The sequence below is a fragment of the Canis aureus genome, chromosome 8, assembly GCF_053574225.1.
Source record: "Canis aureus isolate CA01 chromosome 8, VMU_Caureus_v.1.0, whole genome shotgun sequence".
NCBI classification, from domain to species: domain Eukaryota; kingdom Metazoa; phylum Chordata; class Mammalia; order Carnivora; family Canidae; genus Canis; species Canis aureus.
The window spans coordinates 15,305,512-15,317,519 of NC_135618.1; the positions used below are offsets into that span (position 1 = coordinate 15,305,512).

The window sequence follows — 12,008 nt, forward strand, 5'->3', positions numbered from 1 at the left end:
TATATATGCCTTTTCCAGAAACACTTCTGTTTAGCTATTCTTAGGAACTTGGGCAAGTTACTTTACTTCTAGGTCTTAAAAAGAGGAAATTAAACTAGAGTTGAGGTTTTCAAACTTATTTTGGCCCATAGTAAGAAATATATTTTTACTTCATAATAAGGTTCATACAAAAATACAGTCATTTAATTGAATAGTTTTACAATATTTATTCTTACTAGGGCTGATATACTGATTTTTTTCTTTTTTTATTGAAGTAAAATTCACATAGCATAAAATCCACCATTTTAATCATTTTTAAAGTACACAATTCAGTTGCTTTTAGTAATTCACTATGTCATGTAGCCATCAGCACTATTTAATTTTGGAGCACTTCCATCACCTCTAAAAGAAACCTTGTACCCAGTAAGCAGTTACTCCCCACATTTTTTTTCTATTTCATTTCATTTCAAAAGAATTATGAATAAGACTCACTAAACTGGTCTTAAGAAACCACTAATGAGTCACAAGTCAGTCCCAAATAATTGCTAAATAAACTACAAAGAGATTGTCTATCTCTAATTCTATGATACTCTTCAATTCTAGACGTTATTTCCCTCCAAGTGAAATATTCTATCTTGGAGGATTCCCACTGAAATTTTCCAAGAGATGAACTTGCTTTTTGTTCACTCAACAGACACCTATTAAGGGCTTGAATGGAAAAGAAATTAAATAATGGTTTCCACCTTCAGAGAGTTCACAATCTCATAATAGAAACAGACTGGCATGAAAATGATTATCAATAACAAGGGGAAGTGATCAGTTCTACCTTACAGTGTGATGAGAAGAAATTAAGAAGAGTTTCAAAGAAGATATGATCATATGTTGACCTTAGAAAGAATTATGCAGGTGTTTTCTCATTGACACTTAGATTTCTGCTCTAGAAGTCATCTTCTCAGGGTTAAACTGCCACTTTGCTACAATGGACTGTGCAAATCCTGGAAAGATAATACTAAAAAACCAGCTTTCATATTGGCCAAGAAGAAGGAAGACAAAAAGGAAAGAAAGAAAGAAGAGATAAAGAAACTAACATTTATTAAGTATCTACAATGCGACAAGCACATATATTTTCTTATTTAATCCTAATAATTTCTCAAAGTATATATTCTTATCCACATTTTGTTCAGAGCAAAAAACTCTCGTATTACTTCATTTTGGCTGTATAGGAACACATGCAAACATTTTCTAAGTGAGAAGGGCTATGGTGCCACAAAATTTGGTATTTCAATGTGAAAATTTTCACCAATCACCTCTAGTCTGCGAGTGATTTTTTAGGACTTATTCTTTCTTAGGAAGGCAGTTATGTCAAAGTCATTGTAAAATGAGAAGAAAACTGATGAAGGTATTTGTAACCCGTGCTTTGTGGAGATCCAGGTGTGGGGGTGGGTGAGGGTGGAGGGGGAGGAAGAATGGAAGTAGAGAATAATTGAAGATTAAAGAAAGGCATTCCCATTGATGTTCATGCCAGGGAAGGTTTCAATCTCCTAGTTTGATAGCCAGAAAGGGGGGGTAATTTTTTTAAATCATGGAGCATGAATCTCCTGTTTCCAAGGGGATAATCTTCCTGTGGCATCTTGCTTGAAAGTTACTCTTTGCCCTGGTGAAAAGCTGAAAGGAATGAAGAGTTTCTAGCCTGCTGAGAATAGACCACAGTGATCCACCAACTAGAACTGTCAGAGATCCAAATGACACTAGAGCAGCATGTGGAAATAAGTAAGGCTAGAAGGCATAGGACTAGACATTGTTTGGGATAATGTGGCCAACAGGAGATCTTTTTTAGGCAGGAAATCTAAACAAGGACCATTGTATTTGACCAGGCTGCTGTAGGGGTGGGGCATGGGTGAAGGTTGGGGATGGAAGGAGACCTCTTACAGGAAGCAGGAAGACAAATAGATTATTAAGTATGAGAGGGAATGCAAAGCATGTGGGAAATCAAACTTGGAACTTGAGAAGCCAGGGGATAACAGTTGATAATGAGGCAACGGAAGCATTGTTTCAAAGATAAGGGTAGCAAGCTCTGGGCTGTTACAGATAACAAGCAAATAGTTAAGTCTGAGGGCTTCCACAGCCACTGGCAACTGAAAAGGATTCATGTTACACCTAAAAGGTGGATTACTGGTTGGTAGAAAAGGAAAACATATATTTATTTATTTATTTATTTATTTATTTATTTATTTATATTCATTTATTAATGAGAGGGAGAGAGAGAGAGGCAGAGACAGGAGGCAGAGGGAGAAGCAGGCTCCATGCAGGGAGCCCAATGTGGAACTCGATCCCGGGTCCCCAGGATCAGGCCCTGGGCTGAAGGCAGCGCTAAACCGCTGAGCCACCCATTTATTTATTTTAAGGATTTTATTTATTTATTCATGAGAGACACACAGAGAGAGACAGAGACATAGGCAGAGGGAGAAGCAGGATCCCTGCAGGGAGCCCAATAAGGGACTTGATCCCAGGACCCCGGGATCACTACCTGAGCAGACCACTGAGTCACCCAAGTGTCCCTGAAAAGAAACATTTAAAAAAGGAGAGCCAGAAGTTGAAGTGGGAAGAAATAGAGGGAGTTAGTATTTATGAGCACTTACTGTGTCAGGCATTGTGCTATGTGCTTTACTTATTTAAAACTCAAGGGGCACCTGGATGGCTCAGTCAGGTAAGCCTCCAACACTTGATTTTTGGCTCAGGTCACGATCTCAAGGTCATGGGATTGAGCCCCCTATTGGGCTCCCTACTCAGTGGGAAGTCTGCTTGAGATTTTCTATCTCCCTCTGCCCCTCCCCCACCTTTCTTTCTCAAATAAATAAATAAATCTTAAAAAAAAAAAAAACCCTCAAATCCACCCAAGAAAGTATGAGATCATCCCCATTTTAGAGACAAGAAGTTTAGGTTTAGATTTTGTTATTTTAGCTGGGAAGACTCTATATCAGATTAGCAAAAAGGATAGAGGTAGGGAGGAGAAACACTTTTAATAGGGAGCTAGAATAAGCTTTAAAAAGTGTTAATGTAATATACTAAGATAAAGTAAACAAAACCAGGAAAACTTACCCTTGGGCCTGGTGCTCCAGGTGGACCCTATAATATAACAAATTTTAAAAAGAATTTTTCAGTAGAGATCTCAAACCAGACAAGCATATAAACATCAACAGTAAGCAGATATAAATGTAAATAAACTCACTGGAGGCCCTGGTTGACCTCTTGGCCCTTGAGGACCCTAGAAGAAATGGAGACAAAGCACAATATGTATATCTTATGCTTTTGGTTTGATAGAAACAAGACAACGAAGATTCAGCCTTTCATGTGCAGCAGGTCATAAGAGTCAAAACTGTTTTAGTATTTTGAAGTTATTTGCTCTTTGCATTCAACTATCACACACATTCGTGAACAAGCTGGGTATTTACTTTCATGTTCTATTGATATTAATAGAAACTGAATGTTTTCATTTTAATAAACAATTATAAACATAACATTTAACATTTAAAAATGTTATTACTGCCTAAGTATGTTTTTCCTGTTATTTCTATTTACCATCCACTTTATCAGCAAAGATGAAAACTTTAGTGTTCTTAGACACCTCCTTTTCCTTCAACATCTACCTATAATTTAGCTATCTACTACTCCTGAACTGACCTCCAAATCTCTCCAAAATACTATTTTTCCATCTTTCATAGCAACTGCCTTAGTTTAGTGTTAATCGTATACTATAGATTGAATGTTTGTGTCCCCCCCAAAAACTCACATGTGAAAGCCCTAATCTCCAATGTGATGGCATTTGGAGGTGAGGTTTTGGGGAGGTAATCTGATCATGTGGGCCCTTATGAATGTGGTGACCTTCTAAGAAGAGACAAAAGAGATATCATCTCTCTTTCTACCATATTAGGATACAGCATATCCTGTAATGCTGTCTGCAGACAAGGAAGAGGACCCTCACCTGACATTGAACCTGCCATTACCTTGATCTGGATAATGTTTGTTGTTTAAGCCATCCAGTCTATGGCAATTTGTTATAAGAACCCTAGCAGAGACATCACATTTTGCCCGGACTCCTAATCTGACATCTGACTTTATTCTCTTTACTATGCTAACTACATTCTACTTATAAATGGAAATCTAATCAGGTTATTATTTAGCTTTACACTATTCAATGGCTCTTTTTCATCTAGAGCATAAGTTATGAACTTCCTAACAGTGATAGCTACCATTTATTGAGAACTTATTACATGCCACATTGTGTGCTCACTTTGTGAGAACTGTATACCGTGTTGTGTGCTTTCTTTCCATTTTAGAGTTAAGAAAATGGCAACAAGCAAATACAGGTTAGAGCTAGGATTAAAATCTAAGTCAGCTGAATATAAAAGTATACATTCTTAATCAATGTACACCCTGCCTCATCTTCAAGATCTGGGCCTCACCTGTATTTACTCTCCCCGAGACATCCTACGTTTCATCTATAACTAATTACTTGTAGGTGTCTGAATTTTTAAAAAGTTCTTTCACACATGTGTTCTCTTACATGTGCTATTTCCTTGACCAGGAATGCTCTTCCTTACCTTCTCTCTCTGTTTAACTCTAGTTCCTCATCCAGTCCAGCCTTTAAAACTCTATACTCACCTTGCTTACCCCTCCCCGGCCACCTTCCTCCTGCTCCACTAATTGCCTCTGCATTCCCTAGTACATAACACAGTGGAAAATCCCTAGGAACCCTTAAGAGTGTCTTAGTCACCTTTCCATTTTCTGGAACAAGAATAGTGTCTACTTTGTAGTAGGTGTTTGAAAATTGTTATTGAATGAATGAATAATGTTAGAATCAATTAGTATTAATTTAGAAATTAGAATAGTTAAAAATGCATTAGTAAAATGTGAAAAGTTATGTTGACATTTCTCAAAATGAAACGATAGTAATCACTGTTAAGAATGTCTGCTCAAGAGGCACCTGAGTGGCTCAGTCAGTTAAGCATGTGACTTCTGTTCAGGTCATGATTTCAGGGTTCTGGGATCGAGCCCCATGTTGGGCTCCCTGCTCAGGAGGGAGTCTGCTTCTCTCTTTCCCTCTGCCCTCCCCGCTGCTGTGCACACACACACTCTCTCTCAAATAAATAAATACAATCTTAAAAAAAAGAGAATGTCTACTCAAAATTTCACTTACTTGATGGTCAACCAAATGGTAAAATGACATTGAGTCAAATTCAGATTATGGTTAAAAGATGATAGAACACAATTTATCTTCAGTTGAGATTTGAATAATACTGATTTTTAAAATTATTTTTATTTATTTGAGAGAGTGAGAATGAGAGAGATCAGAAAGGGAGAGGGAGAAGCAGAGTCCCGCTGAGCAGGGAGCCTGATGTGGAGCTCGGTCCCAGGACCCTGAGATCACTACCTGAGCCGAAGGCAGATGCTTAACTGACTGAGCCACCCAGGCACCATTAGGCTTGACTTATATTAAGTACTGCCAGAGCTGTTGATTCTAAATATCCTGGGGGAATTAGAGAAAGCAATAGCAACTTAAAAAAGGATAGTGTACTCCAGTACCATGCCTGCTGGACATTTCTTAGTTTGCATGGCTTATGATTACAATCTAAAGTAAAGAATGTACAAAATTTCTACCTCAGAAACTGCAAGATAAATTCTGGAAATGTCATGTTGGAGATAGCTTTTATTATTTTATTATTTTAATTTTTAAAAAGATTTTATTTATTATTCATGAGAGAGACAGAGAGAGATGCCGATACATAGGCAGAGGGAGAAGCAGACTCCTCGCAGGGAGCCTGATCTGGGACTTGATCCCGGAACCCAGGATCACGCCCTGAGCCAAGGCAGACACTCAACCACCGAGCCACCCAGGTGTCCCTGGAGATAGCTTTTAAATATAGAGAGGCTCAGAATGATTTTGGCTATGTAAGTTCCTCCATTCTGGAACAACATCGTAAAAATAAACAGTTGACATTTCACCCCACTTAGCATATTTCTGACATTTGCAGTCTCACTGGTGGTTCAGGACAAAACATTAATCTTTGACTTTGAAAGAGGGATTTATCATAGAAAGAAGAAACTATTTCTATTGTTCATTTTATTGATTTCTTTTTAGCTTGTTACTCAAAACAAGTCAGGTCATCACAAATATGATCAAATGACATACTTGCAACCAAACAAGACAGGGCAAGACAGCCCTAAGAAAACAACTACGTAGAATGCGGCAATTAGCCAAGTAAAACAAAATATTATTCAACAACATAACACTTATTAGTTCTTTTCTATTCCTTTAGCTCACTAATAAGAAAAGTGATTCTCTCTCTCTAGATACTATAAACTAAAGCGGTTTATAATAAAAGAAGTCTATAATAAAATTATGATTGTCTATGTTAGTTTCCTAAAGGGAATAATGTAAATGGTAAATACTGTGAATGGTTATAGTGATTATTTGGCCATAGTCAAAGCACTACCATTGGAACTAGACTGTCTTTCCATTTAGTCCCAGAATTTACATTTGATCCTCCAAAGGTAACATTTTTTCTTACTCTGAAAAATACTCGTAAGTTCATGTTCTAGAACCTGAGCATGTTAGACTTTGCCTTTATGTAAATGCAATCTTGACTTAGTTTCATAATCTTTACTTTATGCTGGCTTAGATATAGAGAGCTTCCTTATTCTCATTTGTAAATTGAGAAGCTTGCATTGTAGGATGTTTAGCAGCATCACTGGTCTCTACTCACTAGGTGCAACTAGCAACTCTCACTTTTCCCTAGTTGTGACAACCAAATATATCTCCACATATTGCCAAATGTCTTCTGTGGTGTGTGTGTGTGTGTGTGTGTGTGTGTGTGTGTTAGGGAGGGGGGATGATTCCTGGTTGAGAGTCACTGATCTAGAGGGTTTAATTGGGAATTTAGTAATATTAAATAAGGTTTATTAGAAGTAATGTGATTAGGATAGATTCAGTGAATAATAAGGCACAGAGAATAACTACAAATTAGGAATCTACTTGTGGAATCTGCCAAATAAATGGCAGGTGAGAGTGATCTATCACCTATCTATCTATCTATCTATCTATCTATCTATCTATCTATCTATCATCATCTTCTTACCCAAGTGGCTCCTGAAGCTTATTTTCTGAGAACTACTATAATAAATAAAAAAGCACAGTGGTGTGAGAATTGGGAGACCTGGGTTCTGGTTTTATCTCTGTATCCAATTAACTGTATGTCCTTGAATTGTTGCCACATATTTGGATCTCAGATATCTCAGTTGTAACAAGGTTTGGTGAAGATAAATCTCTAAAATTCACTTTAAATTGTGATTTTCAAAGATTTTATCAATTTTCTTCTTCATATTTTGTATTTGAAGAAAGAAAGTGACCACATGTATACAAGTTGGAAATTTTAAATTTGAAGTGTGTATGAATGTAAGGAAGTATGTACTTGAATTAAAAGTTTACTAATTTTTTATTTTAAAGAATTATACTATATGAATTTAAAAAAGAATCATATACATATGCTTTAAATTCTTAATTTGTTAATATTTAGGACATATTTCCCTATAACTTAGCTTTTCCTTTTAATGCATCTTCCTCACTTTCAAATTGGAGGCAAATAAGACAATTCTAATAAAAAACTGAAACATGTGAACTTAGAGGTAATATGTGAAAAAATGTCAATTGTATTCTTCAACACTTTATTGATTTTCATTAAATAATATGCTATAAAAATGAGGCAGCTAATCTAAAATTTCAAATGCTGAGATGAGTCTCTATTTTTTCTACTTCTGTGGCTTTAAGCAATATATTCAAGTCATGACATTTTATCAAAATCCTTTTCAGGGACGCCTGGGTGGCTCAGTGGTTTAGTGCCTGCTTTCGACCCAGGGCGTGATCCTGGAGTCCCGGGATCGAGTACCATATCGGGCTCCCTGCATGGAGCCTGCTTCTCCCTCTGCCTGTGTCTCTGCCTCTCTCTCTCTCTCTGTCTCTCATGAATAAATAAATAAAATATTTTAAAAAATCCTTTTCAGATGATTGACACTAGGAAATTATTTTTGTTATGAGTTAATTTTTCTTTTCTTTTCTTTCTTTCTTTCTTTTTTTTTTTTTTTACTAATTCTATCTATTATTTCTGGTAATAATTTCTGCATTATTTACTTCATAAATTAATCATGCTCTAAAATTGGTGTCTCATGGACTTTTTAACTTTTTGGGATTGATCTGCCATTAACATGATAGTTTTGAAGCAGGTGAAGAGAATTCTACATGCTATCTGCCAGGAAGTCTTCTTAGGGTGTCTTAGAACTCTGGCTTAGTTTAGGGTATATATGAGTCCAGGGACTTATTTCTAAAATAGTCCATAGGCAGGCAGATATGGAGCAAATAGGGAATAAAAGGGAAAAAGGCATTCTTTCATATATGGCAATACAGAAACAACTTTCTCAGCAGTAGAGAGGACCTATTTAGGACCAACACTAGAGTTTATAATGTTATATTGTAGAAGATATAAAGCCTCCTAGCCAAGAAACCCAAATTTATTTTAAAGGGGATACTTTTCATATATTGTATAATGAGCTGTAACCTTTTTTTTAAGGCTCTGAATCATAATTTGGTCTTGGTGTAAAATGGCATAGCTTTATAAATTGGTAAGAATGGCATAGCTTTATAAATTATTATGCCAGTTTCATGGAAGATTTAAAAATAAGATTTATAAAGCCCACTTGATAGATTCTTGTATTTCTGATGTTTGTATGAAGAGTGAAATATCAGATTTGTCTCAATACAACAGATCTTGGCTAATAAAAGTTCATTTCAAAAGTGCCCCGGGGGGCTCAGCGGTTTAGGCCTGACTTCAGCCCAGGGCCTGATCCTGGAGACCCGGGATCGAGTCCCACGTCGAGCTCCCTGCATGGAGTCTGCTTCTCCCTCTGCCTGTGTTTCTGCCTCTCTCTCTCTCTCTCTCTGTGTGTCTCTCATGAATAAATAAATAAAATCTTAAAAAAAAAAACCCCACAAAAGTGCCCCATGTACTGGTATTATTTGAGGCTGAGCCCTTAGAGAGTGTTATATTTGGAAACATAATAGTTAACTAGAAGTCTCTAGGTAGTCAATTATTTGAACCAGTCCCTTAAAGAAAACAAACATACAGAATATACTGAGGAAGCCCTAATGAGAGTATCAGAAATGTTACTAAAATAAACTTTTCCATAGGATGAAAACAGAGTATGATTTAATTGTACATTTTATGAAGTTAATTGCAGATGATTTCTAGGAATTAAAAGATCATTTTTAAAAAGTTCCTTAAATCACAGTGGAATCAAAGGGAAAGCAGTGATAAAAAGATATTTAGTACCAGTTATTCAACAATAAAAACCAGAACAAACCAGTAAGTTCGAATGTGCCAGTTAATCCTTTTTTCAAAAGTGAGTTTTACTGCATATATTAAATACCACTTTGTCCCCTCCCCACCTTGGAGATTGGGAGTTTGCACGTCATTTATGAAAAGAACTATGGTAATCCACAGAGCAAAAGACTAATAAGTATGTTAACTCAGAAAATGCTGCTTTACCAGCCAGAATTGAAAATAGCTGTTAGCTTTTAATTTTAGGGAGCAGTATTCATTTATTTATTAATTCATTTCTCAAATATTACCTACTATGTAGGTAATATGTGGTAGGTTCTTTTCTGGATACTGATAACCAGTGTATCAAGGTTCCCTGCTCTCATGGAGTTTATATTCTAGCAGAGGAGATGGAAAAATAATGTAAAATACTGCTGACTACTATGAAGAAAACAAAACAGGATATTGTGAAAGAGAATAACCAGGAATAATATGACTAAATGATCATGCAAGGCTTCTCAAAGATGATAGTTGAGCAGAGACCTGAAAAATGAGATTAAAAACCAGCCTTGTGAGGAGTAGATGAAAGAATTTTCTAGGTAAAAGGGAGGCATGTTCCAAAGAAAAGAAAGAAAGTCAGCATGGTGGCAAGGGGAAAGGTACATCATGAGTCTAGAGGGGCAAACTGGGGCTATTTCTTATAGGGCCTAGTAGATTGAAGTAGAGAGTTTAGATTTCATTCTCTGCAAGAAGGAGTCATAGGAAGGTTTTAAAGAGGTGAGTGATATAATGTGGTTTATGCTTTAATGGCATCAGTCGATTGCTATGTAGAGAATGGATTGTAGTGGGGAAAAGTGGAAAGAAGACAAAGAAGTCAGGAGTCCAGGGGAGACATCATGGCGATGTGGACAACAGTGTCAGTGATGAAGAATGAGAGAAGTGCATGGATTCAAAATAGAAATCGGACTTGACAGGACTTGACTAGCCTCTACTTTAAAGAACTTTTCTTTATGTTCTGTGCCTTTCTTTGTTCTTTTATGGGGGATCTACTTATTTTTCTTTTATGTAGAATCATAAACTCTTAGAGCTGGAAGGGACTTTAAAGGTATGAATTCTAGTTCCCTGTTCAGTGCAGGACTATGAGTCCCATAACTCAGAAAGATAGTCATTAGGCTTCTATTGACAGGCATTATCTTGTAAAACTATATTGTTTTAAAGTAATTCCTTATCGGGGCCTCTGGGTGGCACAGTCGGTTGAGTGACTGTGGTTTCAGTTCAGGCTGTGATATCAGGGTCCTGAGATCAAGCCCTGTGTGGAGCCCCTCTTGCTCCTGCTCTCTCCTAAAAATATGTAAATAAGCCGTTCTTTATCATATTGCACAGCTCATTATCATGTTGAGCTGAAATCAGCCTCAGCATTCCATCCATTTACTTAACAGTATCTATTCTGTGCTAATTATGTGCTGGGTTCTGTGATAGGCTGGGAATTAGGGAGTATCAAATATACTTCATGCTCTCATGGAGCTCACTGTCTCTCGGGGAGCTAAGCACAGAAATGGAAAATTCAATTCAATAAATAAATTTAAAATTTATCCTCGAGAGTCACTCATACAGATTCTTTCTCTTCCTTTCAAATGTTTAAAGACAACTATCATGTCCCAACACCTCAAATGTTTTCTAATTCATTCACCAGTAATTTACTAAATATTTATTGAACAGCAACTATAAGACAGGCACTATCTTAGGTGTTGCGGACACAGCTCTAAAACAACAACAGATGAGGGTGTCTGGGTGGCTCCCAGGGTCCTGGGATCGAGTCCCACATCCAGCTCCCTGCTCTGTGGGGAGCCTATTTCTCCCTCTCTGTCTGTGGCTCCCCCTGCTTGTGCACGCTGTCAAATAAGTAAATAAAATCTTTAATATGTATATATTAAATAATACTATATATAATATATATACTATATATTAAATACTATATATTAAATATTGTATATATATACACAAATGTGTGTATATATATACAAATGTGTGTGTGTGTGTGTATATATATATATATATATATATATATATATATATACAAAAAAAAAAAACCCCAACAACAACAACAGCTAAAATGTCTGTGTTCCAGAGCCCATAATCTAGTGAGGAGAGAGATAATAAGCAAAAATCCCAAATAGATATGTAGTATTTTAGGTTATAAGGAAACAGGTTAAGAAAGGATAGGGACTCGCAGGCAGATGGAAGCACTGCTGTTTTCTATAGGCTAGGCAGGAAAAGCCTCTCTGATAAGAGGACATCGAAGTAGAGAGCAAGGAACACTTTCCAGGCATCGTACTAGGTCCTGATTACTAGTTATTATGTCCATAGGTGGCAGTTGGGTTGAGGATAAACTATGTCAGTAAGTAAGTCTACCTTGAGCAAATGATCTTTAAATTACAACTTCCTGAATAGTGCAAAGCGCATGGGCAGGAAAAAACAGTTGCAAAACCCAGGAAGTGAAGAGAGAGCAATGAGAACAAGGAAAGGGATGATCAGAGGATAGAAGTCTGGCAGGGCTGAAACATCCCAGCTATTTCAACTGGGTTTTCCAGGACACGGATCCCAGATACACCACTGATCTGAGAAAGCCTTCTCTGAATCTGCTTTACTTTTGTCCATGTA

The 12,008-nt window shown here is 36.8% G+C and overlaps 1 protein-coding gene across 5 annotated transcripts in view; it reads right to left on the reverse strand.

Annotated features, from left to right (window-relative positions):
* COL24A1 (collagen type XXIV alpha 1 chain) overlaps positions 1-12,008 on the reverse strand; it is a 387,323-nt gene that overhangs the window by 22,266 nt on the left and 353,049 nt on the right. For all 5 annotated transcript variants that reach the window (XM_077905294.1, XM_077905293.1, XM_077905290.1 and 2 more), the window contains 2 exons: positions 3,209-3,244; positions 3,079-3,105 (listed from right to left, as the gene is read on the reverse strand). In XM_077905294.1, the coding sequence (XP_077761420.1) occupies positions 3,079-3,105; positions 3,209-3,244 (63 nt within the window). The remainder of the gene's footprint in view (positions 1-3,078; positions 3,106-3,208; positions 3,245-12,008) is intronic.